The 27,223-nt window shown below is 43.7% G+C and overlaps 1 protein-coding gene across 1 annotated transcript in view; it reads left to right on the forward strand.

Annotated features, from left to right (window-relative positions):
• Positions 1–4,240: 4,240 nt before the first annotated feature.
• cntn3a.1 (contactin 3a, tandem duplicate 1) overlaps positions 4,241–27,223 on the forward strand; it is a 110,081-nt gene continuing 87,098 nt past the window's right edge. The window contains exons 1-3 of the mRNA XM_063208031.1: positions 4,241–4,345; positions 20,675–20,807; positions 26,969–27,144. Of these exons, the coding sequence (XP_063064101.1) occupies positions 4,291–4,345; positions 20,675–20,807; positions 26,969–27,144 (364 nt within the window). The 5' untranslated portion in view covers positions 4,241–4,290. The remainder of the gene's footprint in view (positions 4,346–20,674; positions 20,808–26,968; positions 27,145–27,223) is intronic.

Here is a 27,223-nt window from a genome sequence, read left to right on the forward strand (position 1 = left end):
TAAGGGTATTTTTTTTGCATAATTTGGGCCAATTACTACCAAATTATCTTTGTTGAAATGCCACAGCCTACCCGAGTATTGTTGCAGACAGTTCAAGCAGTTCTGAAGGCAAAAGGGGGTCCAACCCAGCAGTAGAGAGGTGTTCCTAATGAAGTGGCCGGTGAGTGTAAATATTAAACACTTCTGTGCAGCATACAGTATGTGCAATAGTTATGGGAGAAGTACGTAAACAGGTAGGGCTAAATGAAGGGGTGCTTATACTTATCCTTAAAGGTGCATTCTGTTACATTTTTAGCAGTTTTATTTCCAGAATCTATGCTGCACATTTACAAATGTTTACAAAGGTTTTTCAAGGGTACTTACCAGCACCATCAAATAACTCAGTATTCATTATGACTGGGAAAGCTGCACTTTTCATACATGAAAAGGTGGATATTCTTTCTCCATATGCACTATTTTGATTTCCCAGAAAAGTCATTTTTAGCTGCAAAACATACTGTATTTTGGCCATGCTAGTAAATATTAGTTTATTATTCAGTAAATATTCATAAAAAGATCACATCTGGCAATAGGCAGCACAATTTCAGTGAGCAGCATACAGTAGTTGCAATACCTACTCTGACCATCCCAGTGCACCTGTAAGTAGGCCTAAGTAATAAGTAGGCTAACTAACTTGCTATGTCTTGTGAATAAGCAAAGGATAAGAGTTATACTGTAGACATATGCCTATACGTGTACACTTATAAGATACATGCACATTGCACACATTATTACATTATTATTACATTACATTGCATTTGGCAGACGCTTTATAACCAAAGCGACATTCAAAAGAGGACACAATCATAGCCAACATCACAATCAAATAGCCTACAAAGTGCACAGGAATTATACAGAACAAGTGCAGTTGCAAAGAGGGTTTTATTTTTTATTTTTATTTTTTATTTTTTAAAATGAAGAGTACACACACCACACACATACACACACATCATGTCAAGAGTCATGTCAAGAGTCTACCCTGGGGCTAGGCCAGCTCAAGCATCAGTCTAGTAGATAGGCTACTCACGAAAGAGGAAGGTCTTTACTTGTTTCTTGAAGGCTGCAAGAGACGTGCTTTGTCTTGCTGCCTCTGGGAGACCGTTCCACCACTTGGGTACACCAACGGAGGACAGTCTTGACTGGGAGTACCTAGAGCGACTGGATGGCAGAGCCAGACGGCTTGTGCTGGACACATAAACGCAACACATAAAAAGCATGAACAGGTGGCTTATTAGTAGTCTTGGCAACAGAGCCTTTATTGGACTAGTTGAAAAAGTGTGACACAGCAGCACATTTTGTTTCAGTCGGTTATAAAAGCCCAGACAACACATGGTGAGCACTAGACAAAACACTCTTTTTTTGACTTAACAACCGTTTACCATGCAAGTGAGACTGTGGCTGAGCGACGCTGGGAACACAAGAACTAGCATTTGAAAGGCAGTGAGATAATCTCTACTTTCTGATGTCTGTTTGTGTGCTGTTGTGAAAAGCATTCATAGACAGCAGCAGGTGTTGCAGCTCTCATTGTTTTGTTGTCTTTTGTTTTTGTGTGTGTGTGCGCGTGTGCGCGTGTGCGTGTCTGCGTGCGCGCATGTGTGCACGCGTTTGCGTGTGTGTGTGTGTGTGTTTACTGTGTGTGTTTGTTTCGCAACTCAGCGGGGTGCACCAGGTAGCAATTGACTGGAGGAGCTTTGGCCGTTACGGGGCTTACAGGCTGGCCACGTTCCAGAGTCAATTGCTGTGTGGTTGTGTGTGTCTGACCGCACTTACACCTTGAGGATCCCATTTCTTCTCCCGAGCTTGTTGTCCCCTGTGTAATGCTAGGCCCATCTTCTCTATGGTCTAGAGTGCTTTTAAAGGCCAACGCTGTGTGCTTTCCCCCTATCCCTGATCCGGCCAGGTGAGGTCTGGGGATTCTCCAAGTCAATTAAAGTAAATATTAGAGATGCACCGGATCCGGCAGGATAATAGGGTTTTTCACAGGATCCGGATCCGGCAGGATCTTAAGCAGTGGATCCGGTATCCGGCATGTTACCTAAAAATCAGGATCTGGTGCATGTCTAGCCTAGGCTTTTCAGTCAGTCTTTCACAACCCCAATCACTGCATGGAGTGAAAGCCCTTTGGAAGCGGCTGTTGCAGGCAGTGTGGCAGTAAGCCAATGAGTCTAAAAAATAGTTTGAGCCAACACAATAAAAAGGGCCCATGTGTGCGAGTAGACTATATGTTTCAACCCTTTTGTAGGATCCGGTATCCGGTATCCGGTTCCGGATCCGGCAGGATCTTAAGCAGTGGATCCGGTATCCGGCAGGATCCTAAAAATCAGGATCCGGTGCATCTCTAGTAAATATGCTGCAAAAGGACGTCTCATATACGCAGGCCCTGACATTTCCAGCTCTGAATTTCTGAATCTTCTTTTGTTTGGGAAAATATGAATTAGTGTGATGAAGAATGGCCCTGAAATCGCACAAATAAAAATTGATGGCATACTGTACAGTCAATGCTAGTTAATACAGGGTACCCTTTATTTAGAGAAGGTGCACAGATACTAAGATAGATAGATAGATAGAAATGTGTGTTTGCTGTATGTAGTTTAACAAGTGAATTGTAATACAGACAGCTGTTTTGATCTGTGGGTAAAACAGAAGAAGTCGTATTAGTGTTTTTTTAATTGATTTTGAGCTATCAATAATAGTCTTTTTTCCAATGAAAAAGACATGTTAGGAATAGACTTACTTGCGTAGATCAGTAAATACTGTCGACAGTGAGCATTAGTTGTTGCTTTAAAAAAAGGGCTACAAATCAAACATTGGCTGAAAGTGGGAAAAATTTGGTCTGAGCACAGCCATCAGTAGAGGTTGACCCAACGCGACATCACCAGAGACAGTTGTTGGTAACACTTTACTTGACGCCGGTGTCATACGTATGACATAGAGGTGTCATAACATTGTCAAAACAGTGTCATGACACAGTCATGAACGAGTCATAGACATTGTATCAATATCAAAACATTTTATGACTTTCTCATTAAGTGAAATTCGTTTATGGTAAATACAGGCCTAACAATGTAAACTTTTCATTACCACAAAACGTTTTTGACATTGACATCATGTTTATAACTCGTTCATGACTGTGTCATGTGACTTTTTTGACACTATTATGACACTGTTATGCCATAAGTATGACGCCGGCCTCAAGTAAAGTGTAACCCAGTTGATCCTTGACGTCACCATGGCAGACATGACAGTCAGCCATGGCGAGAAAGAACCAGCTTTATGTCAGTGTCAGTTTCTGCATCCCCTGGCATGACATCCTTCTGACATCCTGGATGTTTAAGGGTTGAGAAACAGCAGTGTTGCCAGATTGGGCGGGTTACTTGGGAGGAGCGTCTGCAGGTAAAAACGGGAAAATTTGGCCATTTGGCGTTTTTTCCCAGCCGTTTTAGGCCCATAGAAGTCAATGTAATTTGTTGAATTTGGGCGGAATTTAGCACATTTTGGCGTTTTTTGATAAACTTTTGGGCGGGATTTGGTCAGACACATCTGGCAACACTGAGAGACAGCCTTATCTCCTCTGTGGTCTATTGTGAGTGTATTGATTTCTCTTGTCACAGTGAAGTCCAGACAAGTCTGCTATTTGTACAGCATGTTTCGCAATGACAGGAGCAGCTGACCCAAAGGGTTTCATCATCGATGAGGAAAATCGTGATAATACAAAAATATTTTATGTAGGGGGATTTGGATAGACAAAGACGCTAGCAAGAGGGATAGTCAAAATATGAAATGAAAGTTGAGGACGAGTGGAAAAAAATAAGCAGAGAGAATAAGATGCTAAAAATCCAGCATTTCAGCATTTCTCACTCTGGCAATGTCTATTTCCAGTATTTTCATTCAAGACCACCAGTCAATTTGAATGTGTATACACTTGTGTGCGCACTGATGCACGCTTGTGTCTGTTTTTCTATAAAATGTCACACATTTGTTTTCTTTGCTTCCCTTCTTCTTTTTTCCTTTCTTTCTTTCTTTCTTTCTTTCTTTCTTTCTTTCTTTCTTTCTTTCTTTCTTTTTTCTTTCAAATGTCAGGGGGCAGGCATTACTGCAGGAAGGAAGGAAGGACATTTTCACCTCAACACACACACACACACACACACACACACACACACACACACACACACACACACACACACACACACACACACACACACACCCAACCTCTGCTTGGATGTGAGCCGCGGCTGACCTCCCGCTGTTAAGATGGGGCTGCTATGGAAACTGATGCTGCTCCAGTCATTCATCGGCTGTCTGGCAGGTAAGTGTGTGAGCGTTGCCTCAGCCCCGTCTCTACTCCCTCAGCCTCTCATTATCCTGCCATCACGCCCACCACACACACCCACCAATACACACACACACACACACACACGCATGCACGCGCACACACGCACACGCACACACACACACACACACGCATGCACGCGCACACACGCACACACACACACACACACACACACACACACACACACACGCATGCACGCGCACACACACACACACACACACACACACACTCCAAATTTAAACACACATACGCATACGTACACGCACACACACACACACGCGCGCGCGCGCGCCCACGCTCCAAATTCAAACACACATACGCATACGTACACACACACACACACACACGCACACACACACTCCAAATTCAAACACACACACATACGCATATGTACACACACACACGCACACGCCCATGCATGTGTTCGTGTGTTTCCACACCCACTGCAGCCTCTCATCATCCACCCGTCATATCTCATCTGAGCTCTGAGCTCTCCCTCTCTGTCTCTCTCTGTCTCTCTCTGTCTCCCCCTCCCCCCCTCTCTCTATGTATCTATCTCTCTCTGTCTGTGTCTGTTTCTCTCTCTGTCTCTCGCTGTCTCTCTCTCCCTCCCTCTCTCTCTCTCTCCCTCTCTCACAAGACACACAAGCACACACGTGAGCACGCCTACGCAATGCATACTACACACACCCCACCATCACTACATTCACCACAGACAGCATTGTTTGTACATTAATGGATCCCCTATGACTGTAAATGTTGTGCAGAGATGCTAGAAGTAGTCCATATACACTAACACATTCAGACTTTGCAGACATAAGAGCGAACAGGGCTGCATTCTGAAAGTGATACTGTATGTCAGCCCTACACACAGTGCTGGGGTGGATTTCTCGAAACCAAAGTTGCTTACTACATTAGCTACTTTGTTGTTTTCAATGCATTTTCCCATTGGCAACTCCCAAAGTTGCTAACAGGCTAACAACTTCTCTTTTGAGAAATTCACCCCCTGTACCGAAAAAAGTGGAAGAATTATTTGTTAGTGCACAGTGGGAGAGACAACACAGGGTTTTTGAGTCTAGAGTAAGAGTGATACTCTAGCTGCATTTTACTGTACTGTAACCAACTTGAGGAAAGCACAATCTTCAACCATGCAAGTACAACCAGACTCAGAATCTAGTGGATGTTGGTTTACGTAAACACTGCTCAGCCTCCAGCATTCCCCTGTGAGATGCTGCTGACGCGGCTGCTACAGTATCACTTATAGTCGATGTATCGATTTACTTTGTACTGATTTCTGCATCTTTTTTTAACAAAAAGTGGAGAAGACGTGCTCACACTATCGCCTAAATAGGCTACTTAACAATTCTTAACTGGGTGCTGAATCCCACAAAAACTTGAATGAATAAATGAAGCGAAGGACAGCACTCTTCAGATTTCTTCTTTGTTTATTCACCCACGCCATTACATGCTGAAGTAGGGCTCTGCCCGAAACGTTTGTGAGCGAATAAACAAAGAAGAAATCTGAAGAGTGCTGTCCTTCACTTCATTTATTCATCTTTTTTACCCCATGCCTTACCAAAATGTTCATTCAAATGGGGATTCCACATATTCAACTAGTCATTAATTCCAAATATCAATACTATTAAGTTTTTAGGAAATCTGGTAAAACTTGACCGGGAAGGTGTAGACTGTAGAGCCTTGCTTTGATACTTTCAATCATGTCAAGATCACTAAAATTATTTGTGCAAGGCATCATATCTCACTGAAACTGAATAGCTTACTAAATCGAAATAATTTGTAGTAATACAGTATAATACAGTAGCTGTGTGTTTGTGCCCCATAATGAGCAAAGGCTTCAAAATTGTTTTCACATGCAATGATATTGATTTTTAAAACCCACATATCAAAAAGCAGGCTTTAAAAATATCCTATTTAGGGGGGTAAAATGCATTTTACAATTGAGTTGAATTTTTATCCCCATGTTGCGTTTCCACCTAAACAGGAGAAAAAAAAATCCACATTAAAAAATATCATGCTACGTGGAAACAGCACTTACTGTGTATGTGCTGTAATGATCCTCTGTCATATTAACTACTGACTGCCTTCCCAGCTGGACACAAACAGCCAGTTCCATGGTGCACAGTAAAGCAATGAGCAAGCCCAGAAAGTGTTGCATAAAACTAAATGGTTTATAAGATATTATGAAATACTGGATTCTGAAATTGGGGGAGTAATTTTACTGATATACTGTAATACTTACTACAGCATTTAAAATCTCCCATGGGTTGGCCAATGCCACTTAGTCTAAATCTTGTACCCTCAGTAAACAGGGCCTTTGTATGTACTCTGTTGGCATACTGTATATATTTGCACAGTACACTTCAGAGTGCATCTAAGACAAGGTTATTTCAGTTTGGCCTTAAGACACATAGTCATGGAGTTGTTAACAACTTGTTCCTAAACAGGCCTTTTGTCTTCTTGTCAAAACACGATTGAAAGACAAAGCAAAACTTTTCCACTGACCTTCAGTGTCTACCATTACCAAGGTAACATTCAGACAGACACGATCGGCCTTTCTTCATCACAGCCACAGCCAGCTGACTTTCTTTGGCATATTCACCTCCTCATATTGACTGTCCTCACCATTCATGTTGCATTACAAGTTTACAAGTTTATTTATTTAAAAAGGGACAGCATATATTGCCAGCATTTAAACAAAAATGCTAAATACACAAGATTATAGCCATGAGGCTAATTTCCATCTTTTGTCCCTTGACAGGCAGTGTTGGGCAAGTTACTTTGAAAAAGTAACTAGTTACTAGTTACTAGTTACTTCTCCAAAAAAGTAACTGAGTTACTTCCTGAGTTACTCCGGTATCAAAGTAACTAGTTACCAGTAAAAGTAACTATTGCGTTACTCGCCCCCCGACCATGTTTCATAAACCACATAGAGAAGGACGGTAAAGACAGGTAACGATACAAACAACAATTTATTGCAACATAATAAACCAAAGCCACTGGATGGACAAAAAAAAAATATTTTTTTTTATAAAAGAAAATAACACATTTTAATAGGTTTCTTTAAATTCAACTGAAAATGTGCATGTTAAATCCAACTTTAAATTACTACTAAATGTAGTATTTACATTTTAATTATTACTAAATGCTATCCTTTCAAAACAAGACCAGAGATTTTCTAGGCCTATCTAAAGTGTCTCTGACAAGACTACGATTACGTCATTTTGTAGTTCACAGAGTCGTGAAGCAGTAAAATACGCGACCACAAAATGCGGAAGTAGCCACTTTGCGTCTTTGTCTCGAAGCGTGCGAGTAGAGTTTGTGTTGTTATCAGCGAACTATCAGCGAGCTATTTCATCGTGGTTAGTGAGAAGTTGAATCATGATGAAGTTCTGAGCATGTTATTTGCCTATTCTGACTCTGAAGGACAGTTTTTATCTCACGAGGAGGATAATGATCGGACGAGCACTCTTTGTTTACCGTGGCGAAACTTCCAAAGGCAGTGATGCCGACATGCGAAGCAAGGATGCTCTCTAAGCATACACACACATTGAAACTCATTCGGTGACTTTATCCGATCTCAAGTGAGTCGGCGGTAGTGGCGAATGCAGTCGTAGTGTCCATACAGGTAGTCCTATTGGTGGAGGAATTAGGGGTGAGAGTGGTTCTGATTTTAGCTTGCGCTCCCTCCAGCCCCCGGTGATACGGGTAGCCACCTATCCGGACGCAAACGCAATAATCCTGGGATCAGACGAACACTGTTCACCAAGCAGCACACACACACTCATTTTGTCCCTCTTTCTGACTTCTACTGGGTGGATGGCAGCGGCGAACGTGGCCATATGACCAGAGAGAGTAGAGAGAATATCTCTGATATGACCGTATGGAGAGGTTTTGGTAATAGAACGCACGGTGACGACGCATAGGCTACCCAAACAGTAACGTGCAGTAACGGAGTGTATGAAATTGTAACGCCGTTATACTGACAGTAAGAATAATTAGTTAGATTACCCGTTACTGAAAAAAGTAACGGCGTTAGTAACGCCGTTTATTTAAACGCCGTTATTCCCAACACTGTTGACAGGTTTGATGTTCCTTAAGAAAAACAAGGCTAAAACAAAACTAAAAATACACAGGTATAGTACACAGTTGTAAAATTATAGAGTCAAAGATATTTCACACATTTAAAAAATAAATAATACAAAATACAATAACAAGATACAATACCCAAATACGTAAGTTAAAGAACAGCTGCCAGTACTAGTAGCCTATCTATGTGAAATGATGTTGACAGCATTGACAATCCAGTAATCACAATTTTAACTGTTTACTGAACGAGTTTACTGTTGGCAGTTCTCTAATTATACTGGGAATTACCAATGCACTGTGGGCTGCTGCCATTATTTTTGTCTTACTTATTATGCTAAGATCTCAAGATCTCAGGCTTCAAGTGTAATGTTGAGGAGAGTAAGAAAATACATTGAGGTGAGCAGACACAACATTGACTGCGACAACACTTTGACACTCTGGGCCACAAGTCAGTCAGAGCACCACAATATCGTTTTCTTTTTTTTATTATTAAGATTTTTTTCGTTGTTGGTCTTTTTAGACTCTACAGTGCCATGAGAAAGTTTGGGCATCCTTTTGGAAAATCATTACATCGGTTTATTTCTCGTCGAGCTTTTGAAGTAGCAACTTCATTTTAACATTATGTTAAACTGTAGGGAAAGAGACACATTTCAGCAGTGGAAGAATTTTCATAGGTGTATTAGAAACAATTGTATGTGAGATATAAACAAAAGTACGCTTGTGCATCAATATGGGCACCCCAAATAAGGTATACCATTAATATAAAGTAGAGCTCACCTTTGCAGCACAAACTGGTTTTAATGACTTTGGAATCCCTTCAGTCACCAAGACAGACATGATTGGTCATTAAAATGGTATTTATCATACATAATCGCAGACAAGGCTTGTCCTAAGTTCTGTCTTGGAGAGTGAAATATGGTGGGCTCTGAACAAACTGTAGTTTGTTGAAAAGGGCATGGCTAAAGGATGGTAAGGATGGTAACAGGCACACTACAGAACACCTCCACAGAATTACAAGACCATAGCTGCTGATAGTGCAGACTTAGACATGGGTCTTTCCACGTATACGTTTCACAAGGCAAAAGCTCATTGGATAGGTGATGCATAAAGAGGCTGTCCTGTGTATCCATCAGAAATAAGTTGTTAAACTTATGCAGAAAGCTTATCTGGACAAGCTAAAAGCATTTTGGGAAATCATAGTGTGGTCAGATGAGACTGAGCTAGAGTTATTTGACCTTAACAATGGGAGGTGGACATGGCAAACAATGCACCCATACATTCTATGACCTCTGGTCTAAAACATACCCTACTATAGGTCTGTATGGATAGTATACACACTGTAAAACCTATTACAGTTAAGGGCCTCACTAATTCTTTTCAAATAGCATATTTTTCAAAAGAATGTTCAAGTGTCAATGAGTTAATGCAAACAACAATGAGTTAATGCAAAACAACAAGTACAATGTCTTGAAATGGTCATACCAATCTTGAGATATCACCATCATTGAAAAATAATTAATTTATTTGAAACAGGATGTCTAAAGAAGACAGATGAGTAACCTGACTGAATTAGAGGGGTTCTGGATAGAATAATTGGCAACTATTCAGTAGCACCAGGCAGTCGGAACTTGTCTTCTTGTATAGCAAGTATCCAAAGGCCATTAGATCAGCAAAGGTGAGCTCTACTTCATATTAATGGTATACCTTCTTTGGGGTGCCCATATTTATGCACACGCATATTTTTGTTTAAATCCACATAAAATTCTTTCTATAACACCTATGAACATTCTTCCACTGCTGAAATGTTTCTCTTTCCCTACAGTTTAACATATGTTACTGTAAAAGGAAGTTGCTACTTTAAAAGCTCAACGAGAAATAAACCGATGTAATGATTTTCCAAAAGGGTGCCCTTCTCATGGCACTCTATTATGGACAGAACAGCATGAGAGGTAGGCAGGAAGCGAATGGGGAGAGAGACGGGGAGGGGTTGGCAAATGACCCGGGGCGAGAATCGCACCTGGGTCGGCCGCATGGCAGACGAGTGACCCACCGGTTGGTCACGGCAGGGCCCACACAATAGCGTTTTCAACATACGGCATTTGGCATTCATAGCCACGCACAGTAGAACAAGCCCTGTAGCCTACTTCACAGTAATGCAATGCCACTTCGTCCTCGGCACACAAATCTTCAGTGAGGACGGCGTTGTTGTTTTTCACATGCTGTGTGTTTACTTTTCTCCTCCATTCTCCCCACCTGACCCACTTATTAGTTATTGATGCCTTTTTTGGTGTTAAATCCATCATGCCAATTATGCATTGGCTCTCGAAAGTGATGGCTGGTGTTAACACCAGTCAAGTGCAAGGGATTGAACCTTGCATAATGCATGGGGCATGTGGCGAAAGGAGGCAAGGTTGCCAGATGAGGCTGATGAGGTCCGGGACCCACTAGTTTGACGCCCTCTCGTGATTTCACATGGTAATCAAACATTTCAAACAAGCGATTTAGGGTTAGGTTAGGTTTAGGGTTAAGGTTAGGGTTAAAGTTAGTGTTAGGTTTAGGGTTAAGGTTAGGGTTAGGATTAGGTTTAGGGTCGTATGACGTAAGCGGTAAGTACCGAAAGGGCGTCGAACTAGTGAGTCCCGATGATTTCCAGCCCAAAAAATGCTCAAAACCTGCCTAGAAGCACAAAATCCCGCCCAATTCTATTGATTTCTATGGCAAAAATTGGGTGGGTTTTTCTGCTAAATGCCATTTTTACCCGCACACGGCCATCCTAAGCAGCCCAATTGGGCAGGAAACAGCCCAATCTGGCAACACTGAGGAGGAGGAGGAGGAGGAGGAGATGGAGGGAGACCTACGGTTCAGGAGCAGTTCAATGGGAAGGGAAGGGAATGAAGTCAGTCAAGTGGACAGACAGACAGCCAGGTAGTGTAGTGTAGTGTAGTGTAGCTGCACTGCACTGTACTACTACAGGTGACGTGTTCTTGGAAGCCCATGAGAGAGGTCCTAGCCTCAATGTTCCCAGAGCGGGTTCACGGGGAGGGGAAGCAAGCCGGCTCCCAGATGGTCCAGAGAGAAACCCTGGGTGGGCAGCGGCGTGGAGCTAATCAGCCGAGCGAGTGTGTGTGTGTGTGTGCGTGAGTGTGTGTGTGTGTGTGTGTGAGCAGGCCTGCCGACAGGGGGGGACAAAGAGGACAGTTGTCCCTGGCCCCGGGAGAGAGGGGCCCCAAAATTGGGTCCTCATTACATTGTACGTATTGGGCTGGGGGGCCCTTTCAGATGACTTTGCCCTGGGCCTGACCAAAGATGTCAGCGGCCTTGTGTGTGTGTGTGTGTGTGTGTGTGTGTGTGTGTGTGTGTGTGTGTGTGTGTGTGTGTGCGTGTGTGTGCGTGTGTGTGCGTGTGTGTGTGTGTGTGTGTGTGTGTGTGTGTGTGTGTGTGTGTGTGTGTGTGTGTGTGTGTGTGTGCCTGCGTGCCTGTGTGTGTCCGTGCATAGGTGTGTGTGTGTGCAGCAGGCTTGTGAGGATACAAGTCTGGCTATCGTATGCCTGTTCTCCCATGGGAGCCATGTTTTCTACTCTCCCTTGTGTCTCCCTCCTTCAGAACTTTTCCAGGAGCACATTAGCTGCTCAGACATGAGACGAGTGTGTGTGTGTGTGTGTGTGTGCGTGCGTGCGTGTGCGCACATGTGAATGTGTGTGTGCGTGTGTGCATGTGAAAGAGACGGTATTTCTTTGGACAGTAGTTTGTGTGTGTACGTGCGCGTGTGACTGCTTGCATGTGTATACAGGTAGTGCATAAATGTATGTTGTTTGACTTTGTGTGAATGTGTGTGCGAGAGTGTGTGTTTGTGTCTGAGTGTGTGTGTGTGTTGTGTGTTTGTACGTATGTGCATGTGCAAGTGTGTGCTACCCCCCCACCCCCACCACCTTTGATATCCTAATGAAATATGAATAGGGCATAGTTTGGCACTGGTCCCATATGTATCCATGGGCGGCGGCCCCTGATGAGCAGTCACACTCCAGGATCCCATGGAGCAGAGCAGAGCAGAGCAGAGCAGTGTTGTCAGATTGGGCGGTTACCCGTCCAATTGTGCTGCTTGGGATGACCGTCTGCGGGTAAAAACGGGAAAAATTGGCCATTTGGCGTTTTTTTCCCTGCAGTTTTCTGCCCATAGAAATCAATGCAATTTGTTGACATTGGGTGGAATTTAGCACATTTTGGCGTTTTTTGACAACCTTTAGGGCGGGATTTGATCAGACACATCTGGCAACACTGGAGCAGAGCAGAGCAGAGGCAGAGGCAGGCAGGAGGTCTACAGTATAAGAGCATGGCTCAGCTCAGCTCCGCTCAGCTGCGGCTCCAGCCCCTGGGATTGGGAAGGAGGCCAAGCCGAGCGCGGAGGTGTTGAAGTGGAACACTGAGACGTCAACAAGCTGGCAACCGCCAGGAGGTCGTGTCCGACGGGGCCCCTTGCGAGACGGCAAGCGATATGGCCTCTAATCAGGAGGAAACAACGGAATAATGATACTGTACAGACCTGGCATCCCTGGCACCATTGAGAGCTTTATGGTGTTCTTTTTGGGGGGGTCACAGACATCCATAAGGTGGAAGAAAGATCACCCGCAAAATAGCAAAACACCAAAGGGTTTTGTGACTGGTGAGGCACAGGACTGCTGGACCCCTTTTGTCTATGGTAGTGTTTCTCAATGGGGGCTATATGGACCCCCAACCCCGTTAGAGAACCCTTGTGGAGGCGTTGAGAAGGGTACAGTTTGGGGGCTCAGTTGCAGTGAAGGTGCATTAGTATATTTTATTCTTTTAGTTTAGGGTGTTGGTAGGCTTATGATGAGCTCAATGAAGCATTTGGAGGCTTTATGAGGAAGTCAAAGGGGGGCGTTTGTTCAAAAAAGGTTGCGAACTACTGGTCTAGGGTGTCCAACTCAAAAATAAGGTGCCAAAATTAAAAGTTGGTCACACCCCACACAAGTACAGCTCACCAGATTCCTGCTTTAGCTTATTGATAGTAAAATTTGCTTACTGTTGTGCTATGCTCCAAATTTGAAAATCTGTCATCTCTGAAGCTTATTTAGCTAATCAGATGTTTTGGCTAATACATATTTTAGACGATTTGCCTTATTTGAGACAATTCTGCTAAATAGACATTACATTTCCCATAGAGCCTATCATCTAACAAACCAAGATGGTGTGAATTGCTAACAGGAAAAAATACAGTTAGCCGGTAAAGGCTATTGGTAAAGGCTCTTAACAACAGAGTATACTGTGAAATGGCTCTTCTTAAACTAAAGGCATTTAGATCTACTTCTCGCTTCGTGTATGTATGAGTGAGTGCACAGATAAGACACTAAACCTTGTTTCTGGATCTGACCTACACAGTCCGAGTTTCATTCTCACAGTGAAGTTGGGTCTCAAGTTTGATTATGTTGTCAGGTGATGGTGTGGTAAACATTTTTGCAACAAGATCTTAAAATGTCTTGAGGGAGGTTACCACTGCAATTAAATAGACCACTTTTGTGGGGCCTAATAGCAGGCTAGCGAAAAAGCAGGATAGCGAAAAAAGAACAAGTGGTTATTTTCCATGTTTCTTGAATTGGAGGTATTCACACCTCCAATGGCTACCTGTCAATTGCGTTTGATGAATTGGTGCCTTTAAACACTGTCTGTTGAGGTTGAAGTGGTTATTTGATGTTCGCCACATACAGTTATAAATGTTTGTCTGTTAGGCAAAGATGAATGACAGTGAATTACCCATTTATCTCGATATGCACTCACATATTTTCGCATACATCCATTTTCTTCGCTATGCTATTTATTCTTTTCATGGATGTGTGAAGGCATGATTTAGACAGGAATCCATCATTCCCTGAAACAGAGGTGGTGGTTTTCTTGAAAACAAACCCCAACACCCCGCTTGTTTATGGCGCCACAACGATATAAGCTTGGGCACTGGGCGAGCAAGACAAATTGCGACCATCCAAGCAGACCACCCCAGTCATTAGATGAAAAATTATCCTTCATCGCAGCCACTCAAAGACTAGGTCATGATATCTTTGGTGAAAGTCGGCCAGTTGTCCCGTTTCGCTGTGCGGTTTTCTTGTGAGAGTTTGTATATTTGTCTACAGGTCTCTAGACTGCTGTGTTAATGTATCAAGATTTGATTATAGTATGCTGGAGAACATTGCTCAATTAAATTATACCCAACAGTTTTCTTTTCATTTAAAATAAAAAACCCTGAAGGCCCACGCACAATTATGTGTATTCATTATACACAAATACTTTTTAATTAGCTTGTTACATTTAATTGTAGTAAGATGAATGAAGAAAAAAAAATCTTTAAATCAAATAATCAAAGTAAATTGCAGATTATTTTCAAACGGCACACGGGAAAAAGAGGCTTTCTGAACGTCTTGAAGTAGTATTGGATGGTAGTGCAGTGCATGTGTGCCTGTGGGCTTAGGGAGTTGTGCAAGGGATTGTTGTGCAGTCCCATACCTGTCCTTTCACAGTGTCCTGTAATAGGATTGGGAGCCCTCGGTGGTGGACCTTTGGGGACGCCGACACCTTATCTGCTCGGTGCTGGTGGAAGGGAGAGCGGTGCTTTAAAAAGAAAGATTGGCTTTTTTATTTGATGCATAAACCGTCTGAATCTGAAGCCAATAGATTGCAGGCAAAACTGCAACACTGCCTACACAACACACACCCCCTCCTACACACACACACACACACACACACACACACACACACACACACACACACACACACACACACACACACACACACACACACACACACACACACACACACACACAGACACACACACACACACACACACACACACACACACACACACACACACACCAGTACCCCCTCTCTCTCAGGGTCTGTTTATTCATGCTGAGGTAAGCTTGGCAAATTCATTTGCTGTCAGCCGCTATTGAATCTGAGATTAGTTTTTATTTCGAACCCCAAAGTGCTCAGCGCTCTTTCACTGGCCGGTTTTGCCCGGCCACATAGGCACAGACCCTAGGTGGTGTGCAGCTGTGTGTGTGTGTGTGTGTGTGTGTGTGTGTGTGTGTGTGTGTGTGTGTGTGTGTGTGTGTGTGTGTGTGTGTGTGTCTGTGTCTGTGTCTGTGTCTGTGTCTGTGTCTATGTCTGTGTGTGTGTGTGCGCGCGTGCGCACGCGCCTTGCCTCACATATCAGTGCAAAGCAGGTGAAAGATGTAAGGCAGCGCCATTTTCAAATGCCACTTTCTTAATGACCCCTCTCTCTCCCTCTCTCTCTCTCTCTCTCTCTCTCTCTCTCTCTCTCTCTCTCTCTCTCTCTCTCTCTCTCTCTCTCTCTCCCTCTCCCTCTCTCTCTCTGCATCATTGTAAACTCCCTGTTAGTATTCAAAATCTGTGCCTCCACAGATAGATCGTTTTCCCCTGCCGCCCCGCCGTCTGTCTGTCTGTCTGCCCTTGCTGGAAATCCGAATTTACTATTCAATGAGTTAATCAATCCAATAAGACATAGGGCCTGTTCCATTTCATATTTACGGCCGGATGCGGTCAGACAGGGGCATGATTATGCTCGCTCGCTCGCTTGTCTCGCCTGACGAGATTTGTATGATGTCTGAAGGGTAGTGGCACCCAGGCCTCAGCAAACAAAGGGATGGTGCTTATACGTAGCTGTTCAGTGGATATGTTTACCCTAGCGGTAGGTTTCAGGGCTTTGGTGGTGAGCTTGTTTGAGTCACATGCTTGTGCTTTAGGTTGCTCTTGGTCTGTGTTTTCTGCATAAGCATGTATTTAACCCATTTTAGCCTAAGCCCTTTTTGGGAAAAGGTGCCCTCTGCCTATTAAAACCTAAAAATCTTAGCCTCCGAAAAACATTAAAAACATGAAGTAAGTTGCATTTAAAAGCTAGGACCCTCATTTTGTATTAGAGTATGTTCATTCAGCTCTAACATACCCACTTTTTAAATAAAAAACCCTCAAATCTCAAGAACCTGAATGCAGCGTATATAACGCTCCAGGCTAAAATGGGTTAATGTAGATTCACAGGCCATTTTCAGCAGTACCGGTATGACTGTACATGGGTGAGGGCACGAGAAGAATTGGTGGCTTATGTCCATGTGCATGAGATCATGAATGTAAATTGGAATTACGTGCATATTTGTTCTCATGTAGTTTGTGTATAGTGTGCGTATGTGTTTGTGTTTGTGCACAGGTACAGCAAGTGTATTTGTGTTGGGCTATTGGTGCATGTACGGTACTATTAATACGGTATGCGTACGGATACAGTCAGGGCATGATTATGCTTGTATGACAAGATTATATAGACGATGTCTGAAGGGTTAGGGGCCCAGAAATCAAAAGAGAGTGAAGACCCAGCACTTATCTGCCACTGTTTTCGCTTATCAGGTTTACACTAACGAGGAGAAGCTGCAGCTTTCAGGGCTTTGCATCAGACTGTTCTAGAACCCGGGGCAGTGCCTTTGGAGCGGAGCCCCACTGCTCCTGTAGTGCATTTCCTCAAGAGAGGAGACTGTTGTCTCAGCAGAACCTCTCGCCCCGGTCGAGCTTGTTTCTGCCAATTTGACTCATCCCCCCTGCACCCCCCTGCATGGAAGCCTATGACCCAGTAATGTGAAGAGCGTGTGTGAGGCCGTGCAGGGCTAGCAGGTAGCATGGCCTGATGGGGGTTTGGAGCAGGAAGTTCAGGCTCATTATACGGTTGTTTGCTAGTCAGCATTATGGGGAGACATGGATAAATAGCTCTGGAAAAGGTGTGTTTGTGCGTGCGTGTGTGTATGTGGTGGTGGTGGTGGTAGGGGGTTAACAATTGCTCAGATGCAGCAGAATTTGAGAAAAAAGCCAGTGGTGATGAGAATTTCAGTATATGCACAAAAGACAAATTGTGTATTAAAGTAGAGACAGGCTGTTTTTTGAAAATGCTACTTTGAAAATCCTACACTACTCTCTGACTTGTGCAAGGTGACCAGTCTGTGTTACATCAAGGTAATAAAAACAGGTTGTTGTTGTGAGTCGCGAGAAAGGTTTGTTGTATGCCCTCAGAAATGTTTCTCTTCTAACTCAAACATATACAGCCGAAAGTGCTAGTAGTAGACAGAAAGTGGTAGTTCCGTGTTGTATTGAGGCATATTTCACATTTCCTCCCTTTAAAAAATGAAAAGGACAAAAACTTCTGAAAGGCAGCATGGCTATGCTAGGCCTTGTTAAAATCAAATCTCCTGGCTGGTACATTCTACTGGCTGAATCCGTTTCAAGAGGAAAACCTTAAAGGAACAGTCATTCCTCCTCATTTCAGGAAATTTCTCATTTGTAGTTAGTTAGGCCCTGGTAAAATATGAGAATACATAGGATTTTTTCTCTATGTATTTGCATTCCCTAGTTTATCAGTATAGTCATATTAAGTTTACCAATGGAAGCAAAACAAGCAAACAAAACATCATCAAATGTACTTCTCTGTAAACATCTTTAAAAGTAATATAAAATTAACCATAATGCAAAACAGCTGAAGTATTTAATTCCTTCCTGTGATCACTTGTGGCTTGTTATTAACGGTTTAATTCAACTCTACAGTAGTCAGCTTCTGATTTTCATTCATACTGTGTCTCAGTAAATGGTGTACATGCTTTGAAATACCGGTACTGATTTGTTGGCTACATTCAGTTGCAGGCTACAAGAAACTCATTAAGTCATCTGTGAAGACTGTCATTTGTCGAGATCATTTTATCCAAATATTTAAGTTGTACTAGTGAGTGTACTACTGATATTTTAGTTAATATATCACCCCGACATAGGACCATTATCTTTCAAGATCCCAGAGGAAGTCCAGGTGCTAAGAAATAAACTCACAGTGTGCGTAGCTGCTCACCAACTCCGAAAAACAAATAAACACAAATGCACACACACACTCGTACTGTACAAACATGCAAACACGCTCTATTCAAGACACACAAACAAAAACGCACAAAATACACAACACAAAACCATGCACACACGTTCAACACACACACACACACACACACACACACACACACACACACACACACACACACACACACACACACACACACACACACACACACACACACACACACACACGCACAAGCACTACACACATGAAACATGGGCAGACTTCTCGTTCCCGGCCTCCTCATCCCTATCCCCATTTTCATATTCAGGAAGTACAAGTGATTTGTTCTCAGGTAGCTCAATTTACTGCGCTTCTGAAGAGGAGGTATTTTTACATGCAGACATATCCTCTTCTGCACTGTGTCCCAGTAGAGGCCTCGCTTCTCCTTCGGCCGGCTCCATTTCCAGGATTAATGAAATGGAAATTCTGCTCCTGTGCACAGAGCTCTCCGAGTGGAATTAGCTTGTCCAGATACAAGAATTCAATAAAAAAAGAGAGAGAGAAAGGAAAAAAGGAAAAAAAACATGACTGCTGCTTTAAAAAAGAGAAAATGAGTTCTGAACTCAATCAACAACGTTTGCCTTTCTAACCCAGTTAAATCGAATAGCATTTGACAGCAATATGCCATCACTGCGATCTCCCAACATGCATTCAGACTGTCAGCAAGCTTCAGTATCTGCGTGATCAATGCCAGTGTGTGGTGGCTTAGAATGCATGCCAATTCCCAGGTCCTGGGGTAGCCGAACGCCATTTTGCATGTTAAACACTACTGTGCTGGATTGACAATTTGTGTAGAGCTGTCACTTGCACCGTAGGAAACGAATGAGTATTTCATTGAGCAGTGACCATTGAACAGAGGAGATGCGTGGTGTATCTTTTCAAGTAAGAAAACGTTGACGAAAGCAAGGAAAGGATGTACAGTGGCATGATAAAAAGGGAAAGGAAATGAGCTACACATATTCCAATATATCACATAAACAGGGAAAGAAAAACCAAAAATACTGAATCAGAGCAAGATATCGCAAAACACGCCCACTCAATGCAAAGGCATGTGCTCAAGTTGGGTCTCCTAAGGGGGCGTTGCCCCCTACGTCTTCTTCTCTTTTTGAGGTGTTACCGGGCGCTACCGCCATCTACAGCGCTAAGGGGACTTCATTGATCCTCAACCTCAGGACCCCGAAGGTCTCCTAACCGAAGGTCTCCTAAAGGGGTGTCCACCCGACATAAAGTGGATACCGGGAAAGAAATAAAATGACGCTTCTTGTTAGATCCATCTTCTTTGTTAAAACTGCAGCTCTCAAGGATGTATAAAAAGAGGGAAACACAAATAACAACCGGATTCTCAATGGAAGTCCTCTAACACATAGAGGAGTTAAAGTTGATTTGAGGTGAAGGAAAGAAGTGGTCTCTCTGAGAGCAAATAAGTACTGGGGTTTTTTGTAGATGGGCCTCGGTCTGTCATTTAAAGGAGCAGTCTAACAACTTTAAAATACAAGGGTGTATTCAAGGATAAAAGGCATCCACCCAGCCATTTCTGTTTTTGTTTTGAAGACAAAATGTATTACTGGGTCTTGGCCTGTCTATAGATAAAGCTTGTTGTCAACACACAAAGAAAAATAAGTCCATGTCAGGCTTCAAAGTAATTCTGAAAACTGAATCGTCAAATCTCAGCTGAGCCCGTGCACTGAGTCCCTGTCCATATTTCTATTCTGCACACACAGAGGATTCTACCACTCGAGAAAACAGTATTCGAGATACTAAATCTAAATCAATCTCTGTCATGGCTTTGGCTCTCAACCTCAATGCTTTCTATATCCTTTTACTTGTCCTCCTCATCTCTCTCTCTCTCGCGCGCTCTCTCTCTCTCTCTCTCTCTCTCTCTCTCTCTCTCTCTCTCTTCTTGTCTCTCTCTCTCTCTCTGTCTCTCCTGTCTCTCTCTCTCTCTCTCTCTCTCTCTTCCTCTCTTCCTCTCTCTCTCTCTCTCTCTCTCTCTCTCTCTCTCTCTCTCTCTCTCTCTCTCTCTCTCTCTCTTCCTGTCTCTCTCACGGCTAACTATTTCTTCCTGTCTTTTCCCCCTCCTCAATACATCTCTCTCCATCTCCTACCCTCTCTATTCATTGTCTCCTCTTCCTTTCATCTCCATTCTCTCCATCCCACCTCTACGCTCTTGTCATCTCTGTCATCACTTATCTCTCTCCCTCTCCTCTTCTCTCTCTCTATCTTTCTCCATTCTCTCCATTTCTCCAAAACAACAGAGAGTTCCTCTCCGCGTCGCCTCGTCTTCGTCAAGCAGCCTGGCAGCATTGTGTTCCCCATGCACTCTACGGAGGCCAGCCAGGAGGTGACGTTCAGCTGCGAGGCCCAAGGAGATCCGCCGCCCTCCTACAGGTCAGCAGCATTCCCTCTCTCTCTCTCTCTCTCCTACAAACACGTAGATAACGTATCTACAAAAAAAGTAGGAAAGAATTAGAGATTTGCAGACCTCTTTGCTAGCCTGGCGTCGCCATCCATGTGCTCCACCCAAAGATTTTGGCTCCGCACATCGTCTGACAAAAGCCTCGAGCTCGGTTCTCTCAGTGTTTCGCCAATCAGCAAACAGTTGAGAGTGGTGACGTAGAACTCACCCGCGAGCTCCGTTACTGATTGGTTAAGGTATATTCACACTTTCGTGTTGTTATTTGTATGCTTTTGCGACACTATAACGTAACAGGCATGCTAATAAAGCACAATATGGGTTTTAATTTGAGTTTGGAACTTCAATTAATTTAAATGATAGAGTAAGATCAGACCACCTCCCATCATCCACGGAGACGGATTCCTCATGGCCTTTGCCAGACTGATTGACGGAGTCAACAGTCGGCTATTCGCCCAGGCTACCTCTTTGCCAGCCAGGAGGTGACGTTCAGCTGCGAGGCCCAAGGAGATCCGCCGCCCTCCTACAGGTCAGCAGCATTCCCTCTCTCTCTCTCCTACAAACAAGCACACAGATACGAATGACAAAATGAAAAAGATAACGAGCACATTAGAGGCTTTTGTCCAGGTAGAAGGGGTACATCTGGTTATTCCTGTCAAGGTTTCATAGAATAACTGACTTAATCCAAAGCACTCTTCTCCGAGTCAAGGTTGAAGTTATATTAAAAACCCTTTATTTCATATTGGGGTGTACAGACATAAAAATGCCGACCGGTTTCAGCCGTCTGACCTTCGTCAGGGCGTGGTTGTACTGTGAGGCCCAGGGAGATCCACCGGTCAGCGTTCCCTCTCTCTCTCTCCTACCGTACAAACAAACACACAGATACATATCTACAAAAAAGTAGGAAAGAATTAGAGATTTGAGTGTCCGCCAAGAGGTGACGTTCAGCTGCGAGGCCCAGGGAGATCCACCGCCCTCCTACAGGTCAGCGTTCCCTCTGTCCCTCCTACAGTACAAACATTACATTACATTGCACTTAGCTGACGCTTTCAGTTATTCAAAGCGACTTACAGTTATTATTTTTCCAGGGTATTGGGTACAGTCCCTGGAGCAATGTGGGGTTAGGTGACCAGAGGCGATTCTATGGTCAGGTGGGGCCCCTAGCGAAAATGCAAAAGAATGAACATTTGAACCAAAATCACCACTTCTGTATTACAGTATGGGCTGTTATTCACTATCTTGGGGCTCGGGGGCCCCAAGCGGCTGCCTGCCTTGCCTGGTGGCAAGATGCGCCTCTGTAGGTGCCTTGCTCAAGGGCACTTCAGCCATGGAGTGTGATGGGGAGTTGGAAGGGTAGGATTCGAACCAGCAAACCTCTGATCTTAAGCCCATCTCCTGAAACACTAGACCACGGCTGCCCTCTCTCTTACAGAACAACACACAGATCCGTATCTACAAAAAAGTAGGAAAGAATAGAGATTTTCAGATCTTCACCGCCTGTGGACAGCATGGAAGAACAGATTGCCTTTATCCATTTACGTTGTTGGCCTAGTTTCAGAGGCCTCAGGCACTGCGTTTCCCCAGTCTGATCACAGACATTGCCGATGCAAGGTGGAGCCTTAAAGCAAAGTCCCTGTCTGATGGTACTGGTAAAAAGTTTCAACTTCTTATGATGACTGAACTGGTGTCAGTCTAACTGTCAAAGAAAGTTTGACTTTTGAATGTCAAGATCTTGGTATTCTCCATGAAAAGGTATGAGAAAGTCTCAATTGCATTGCGCCTGTCATTTACTTGAACATGAGTAGATCAGGAAATGGCAGTGTGTTTCAGTCATCCTAAGTCACTCTAGACTCATATAAAGACTGTAGACATATCTGGACTATCTACTTGAACTGCTATCTCAAAGTCTTTGGAGTGAACTCAATCACTAAACTTGCAAATGGAATGAGAAATGTCCTTGCTCAAACATAGAGAAATGAAATCTCATTCATGTGAATGAGTGAATCTTTGAACCCTTTTGTCATGTGATGAGGGCATCTTTGATCTACACCTGACAGCTCTACTGTAACTCCAGTGGTCCAGAGTTACCTGTACTGTAGTTTCTTGTTCTCCACCATCAGGGTACACTTGAAAAGCCTTTCAGATGAAAACTTCAGACCTGAAAAAGAAGCTACACACTGATCCCTTCCATTACCTGGATGCATTTCAATTGCCATGGACATAAAAGATATTCATGTAATAACATTGATGTTTTTTTTTAAACTTGATGCATTTAGTAATTCAGGTCAAGCACGTAATCAAGGATTTCTCACGGTTATTCTGAAGGATGCTTCGCCAGCTGTCATTGCGATTAATGTAGCTTGAAAATGCAGAAGTTGAGTGTAATTGGCTTTGGATTTTAACAAATGTTTTCATCCAGATTCAATAAACACAGACACACAGACACAAACACACACATACACACAGACAAACACACACGCACACACACACACGCACACACACACACACTCTCACACACACACACACACACACACACACACACACACACACACACACACACACACACACACACACACACACACACACACACACACACACACACACACACACACACACACACAATTTTGTCCTGTTGTCAGTGTGCATCCATCAATACTCACAGTGATAAATATCCATTAGGGGTCTGACACAAATATACTAATTGAGGTGTGTGTGTGTGTGTGTGTGTGTGTGTGTGTGTGTGTGTGTGTGTGTGTGTGTGTGTGTGTGTGTGTGTGTGTGTGTGTGTGTGTGTGTGTGTGTGTGTGTGTGTGTGTGTGTGTGTGTGTGTGTGTGTGTGTGTGTGTGTGTGTGTGGTGTCATGATATGGGCTGACACAGTGCAAGAACATGACCTGTGGGAATAGCAAAACGTTTTACTCCTTGTTGTGTCACTTTCAGTACAAACGGCTTTAATTTGCCAGACAATGGTAAATGAGGAAGAGGAGTCGAAGAGCCCTCCCAGCGCTTCTGAATCTCTTCCCTCTCTGTGCATGCATGCCATGCGGACTGACTCTGAGCAAAAGTTGGTAGACCTTGGAAGTTTCTCTCACAGTTTTCAACCTGTATTGTAGTGGAGCTTTGTGGTGATGGTGGGGAGCAGGTCTATTCCGAAGAGCCAAGGACAAATTAATTTATCTAGGACGGTAGGCCTCCCTCGCTCACTCTCCCCCCCCCCTCCACCACTAGCGAGTGCCATTATGGGGAGGCTCTCTGAGTTGTCAGCGTGTGGACCCCTTGATTTGTCTCGTCTGGCGAGCCCTCGACCCATTCCAGCTGCAGCTCCAAATCACTAAATCAATCTAATCAGGTAGCCTGCCACTGAGCGCCGCTTCATCGGATCAGCTCGCTCTCTCTCTCTCTCTCTCTCTCTCTCTCTCTCTCTCTCTCTCTCTCTCTCTCTCTCTTTCCCCCTCCTTTTGAATGTATTACAGCAACACTTGAGAAAGTACTCTTTCTTTCTCTCTTTCTTTCTCTTTCTTCTTTCCTATTCTCCCCCCCCTTTTCTCTCTCTCCATCCCTTTCACTCACTTTCTCTTGCTTTCGCTCAATACATCTTTGACTCTCACCCTGACGTTTTCTTTATCCATCAATTTCTTTTGCTCCCTTGTTCTCTCTCTCTCTCTCTGTCTCTCTGTCTCTCTCTCTGTCTCTCTCTCTCTCTCTCTCTCTCTCTCTCTCTCTCTCTCTCTCTCTCTCTCTCTCTCTCTCTCTCTCTCTCTCATCAACCTAGTCTGACTCACTTACACTCCTCTTTTCTCTTTCTTCACTTCTCCGTTCAGTCTTGATCCCGAGCTTGCTTCACCTCATCACCACCTCGCCATGTAGATGGAGCAGGAAGGACAATAGGGAATGAAAAAAAAAAGTTTTAAGCCTTGCCTGAGAGAAGGAAAGCGCATGTGAAGATTGAAAGCGTAACGGGCGACACAGGGGCCAGTCTTGGGAAGATAATACTAATTGTTCTTTAATCCCATTTGCGAACATTAAAGGACTTAGAGCAAATGGAATGTTAAAACACAATCCACAGTCTTTAAGACATGGACCCATCTGTTCAGCTGTTCTCCCCACTTTCAAGTAAAGAAGGGTAGCCTTCAGATGTTTTATTAAATCTGTTGAATAAAACAAGTTCATTATCACCCACCTTCACGTCCATCTGTAATAATCCCTGAACTCATGAATATCACAACCTGAAACACCAGTCCTTTTTTTATCCTGCTGAATATAAAGCTCAAAACACGTGAAGGAACTGCATGGGTTGCTCACTGTAAGACACACCAGAGTAACATCCTGGCCTTGTGTGTCAGACCAGGATCTTGCCGAAGGGAAGGCAAATGGCACGATGCTGTTTGGATCATGGGACCCTTGATTGTTTCACAGCTTCAGAATTTAATGTCAGTATTAATCTTCACTGATTCATGCAGGTTGCCAAAACCCCAACCCACTGCAGCACACATACGCACGCACGCACGCACACACACACACACACACACACACACACACACGCACACGCACACTCACACTCACACACACACACACTTACACACACACACACACACACACATACACACACACACTCACACACATACACACACACACACACACACACACATACACACACACACACACACACACACACACACACACGCACACACACATGCACACACACACACACAGTATGGGTCGCCTGTAGCGAAAGCAGGCCTGTTGCCATCACAGATGAGTAATGCATCTCAGTAATTGCCTCTTACATCAATAATAATCACTTTTGTCTGCTCCAGCATACCCCAGGCTCACCCATTTGTTTTGATTTGTGTTTCACGGTGATAAAGCACCTTGATTTTTCTCTTGCAATTATGGCTTGATAGTGATGAAAGCATTTGATTACGACGTGTGACTGCACGAGCTGTCTGTATGATGAAACAAAGTGTGGCGAATTTCAATGTCCAAATCTGCAAAAATAAATAGGTCCTGAATCAGCTTTTGGGATTGTGTTCAGTGCAGGGCGACTCAAGCCAATGCCATTTGCTTATAGGTATTTGTGTGTTTGGTGGAGACATGGTTTCTAAAATGGGCTTGCCTGCCGCAAAATGCTGTCGTGAAGAACCTTTCAATTGATATTTAAATGAGCCAATGCTAATGCAAGCCTCAATATTGTGCATTTGTGTGTGTGTGCGTGTGCGTGTGCGTGTGTGTGTGTGTGTGTGTGTGTGTGTGTGTGTGTGTGTGTGTGTGTGTGTGTGTGTGTGTTTCCGATTTGTATCTCCGTTTGTTGTTTCATACGTGAGGCAAAGGAGGCACGTTCTACTATAATTAAGGACAAGTTTAATTCTCTTGCAACTTCAATCATGCACTCATCAATGTCTAAGAATACTTGAATTTGTGAAATACTGTCATTCATGGAGTATTTGTATGTTGAGAGTTGACTCAACTACTGCTGGAACACTGACTGGAAATCAATCATAAATAAGACCAGCAACCAAGAGACTGAGAAGACATCAAGAGACTTATACCTGTGGACATACAGTACCTGCTTAGTTTTGACCTGTGCTGTGCATTTATTGTTATGTATGGCTGCACTTTTGAACTGAAAATAAAAAGAAGTTACCAAAAAAATCATCCACTCATCGCTTCCTTCCTCATGCTGTGGTGTGCTGTGCTGTTTGTACTGCAGGTGGAAGCTGAACGACACCTTCATCGTGTCCCGGCTGGGCTCTCGCTACAGTGTGTGGAAACAGTTAAAATAATCATATAGAAATGGTCCATACATTTTCCGATTTGTATCTCCACTTGTTGTTTCATACATAAGTTTAGGAAGGGAAAGGAGACACGTTTCAAGGACAAGTTTCATTTTCTTGAGGGCCTGCTGTGGCCAACCAGTAGGGCACTCGCCTGCCATGTGGCTGACCCAGGTTCCATTCCATTCAGTCCGTTGCTGACACCTCCCCGTCTCTCTCCCAATTTGCTTCCTGTACACCCTCACACTGTCCTATCAAATGAAGTCAAAAAAGACCAAAAATAAAATAATCTTTAAGTTTCATTCTCTTGCAACTTCAATCGTCGCTCATCACTTCCTTCCTCGTTATATTGTGTATTTGCAGGTGGAAGCTGAACGACACCTTCATTGTGCCCAGGCTGGGCTCTCGGTACAGCTTCTCGGGAGGCAACCTTCGCATCGGCCAGCTGAGTAAAGAAGAGGATGTTGGGGTGTACCAGTGCCTGGCCTCCAACTCCTTTGGCACCATACTGAGCAGGGAGGCCAGCCTGCATATCGCCTGTGAGTCCACTCGCTTTTCTTTTCTTCCTAAAGGTTGACATTATCATTTCATGATGGCATCACATCGTGTTTTCGTGTG

This window comes from Engraulis encrasicolus, chromosome 10 (assembly GCF_034702125.1).
Source record: "Engraulis encrasicolus isolate BLACKSEA-1 chromosome 10, IST_EnEncr_1.0, whole genome shotgun sequence".
Classification (NCBI taxonomy): domain Eukaryota; kingdom Metazoa; phylum Chordata; class Actinopteri; order Clupeiformes; family Engraulidae; genus Engraulis; species Engraulis encrasicolus.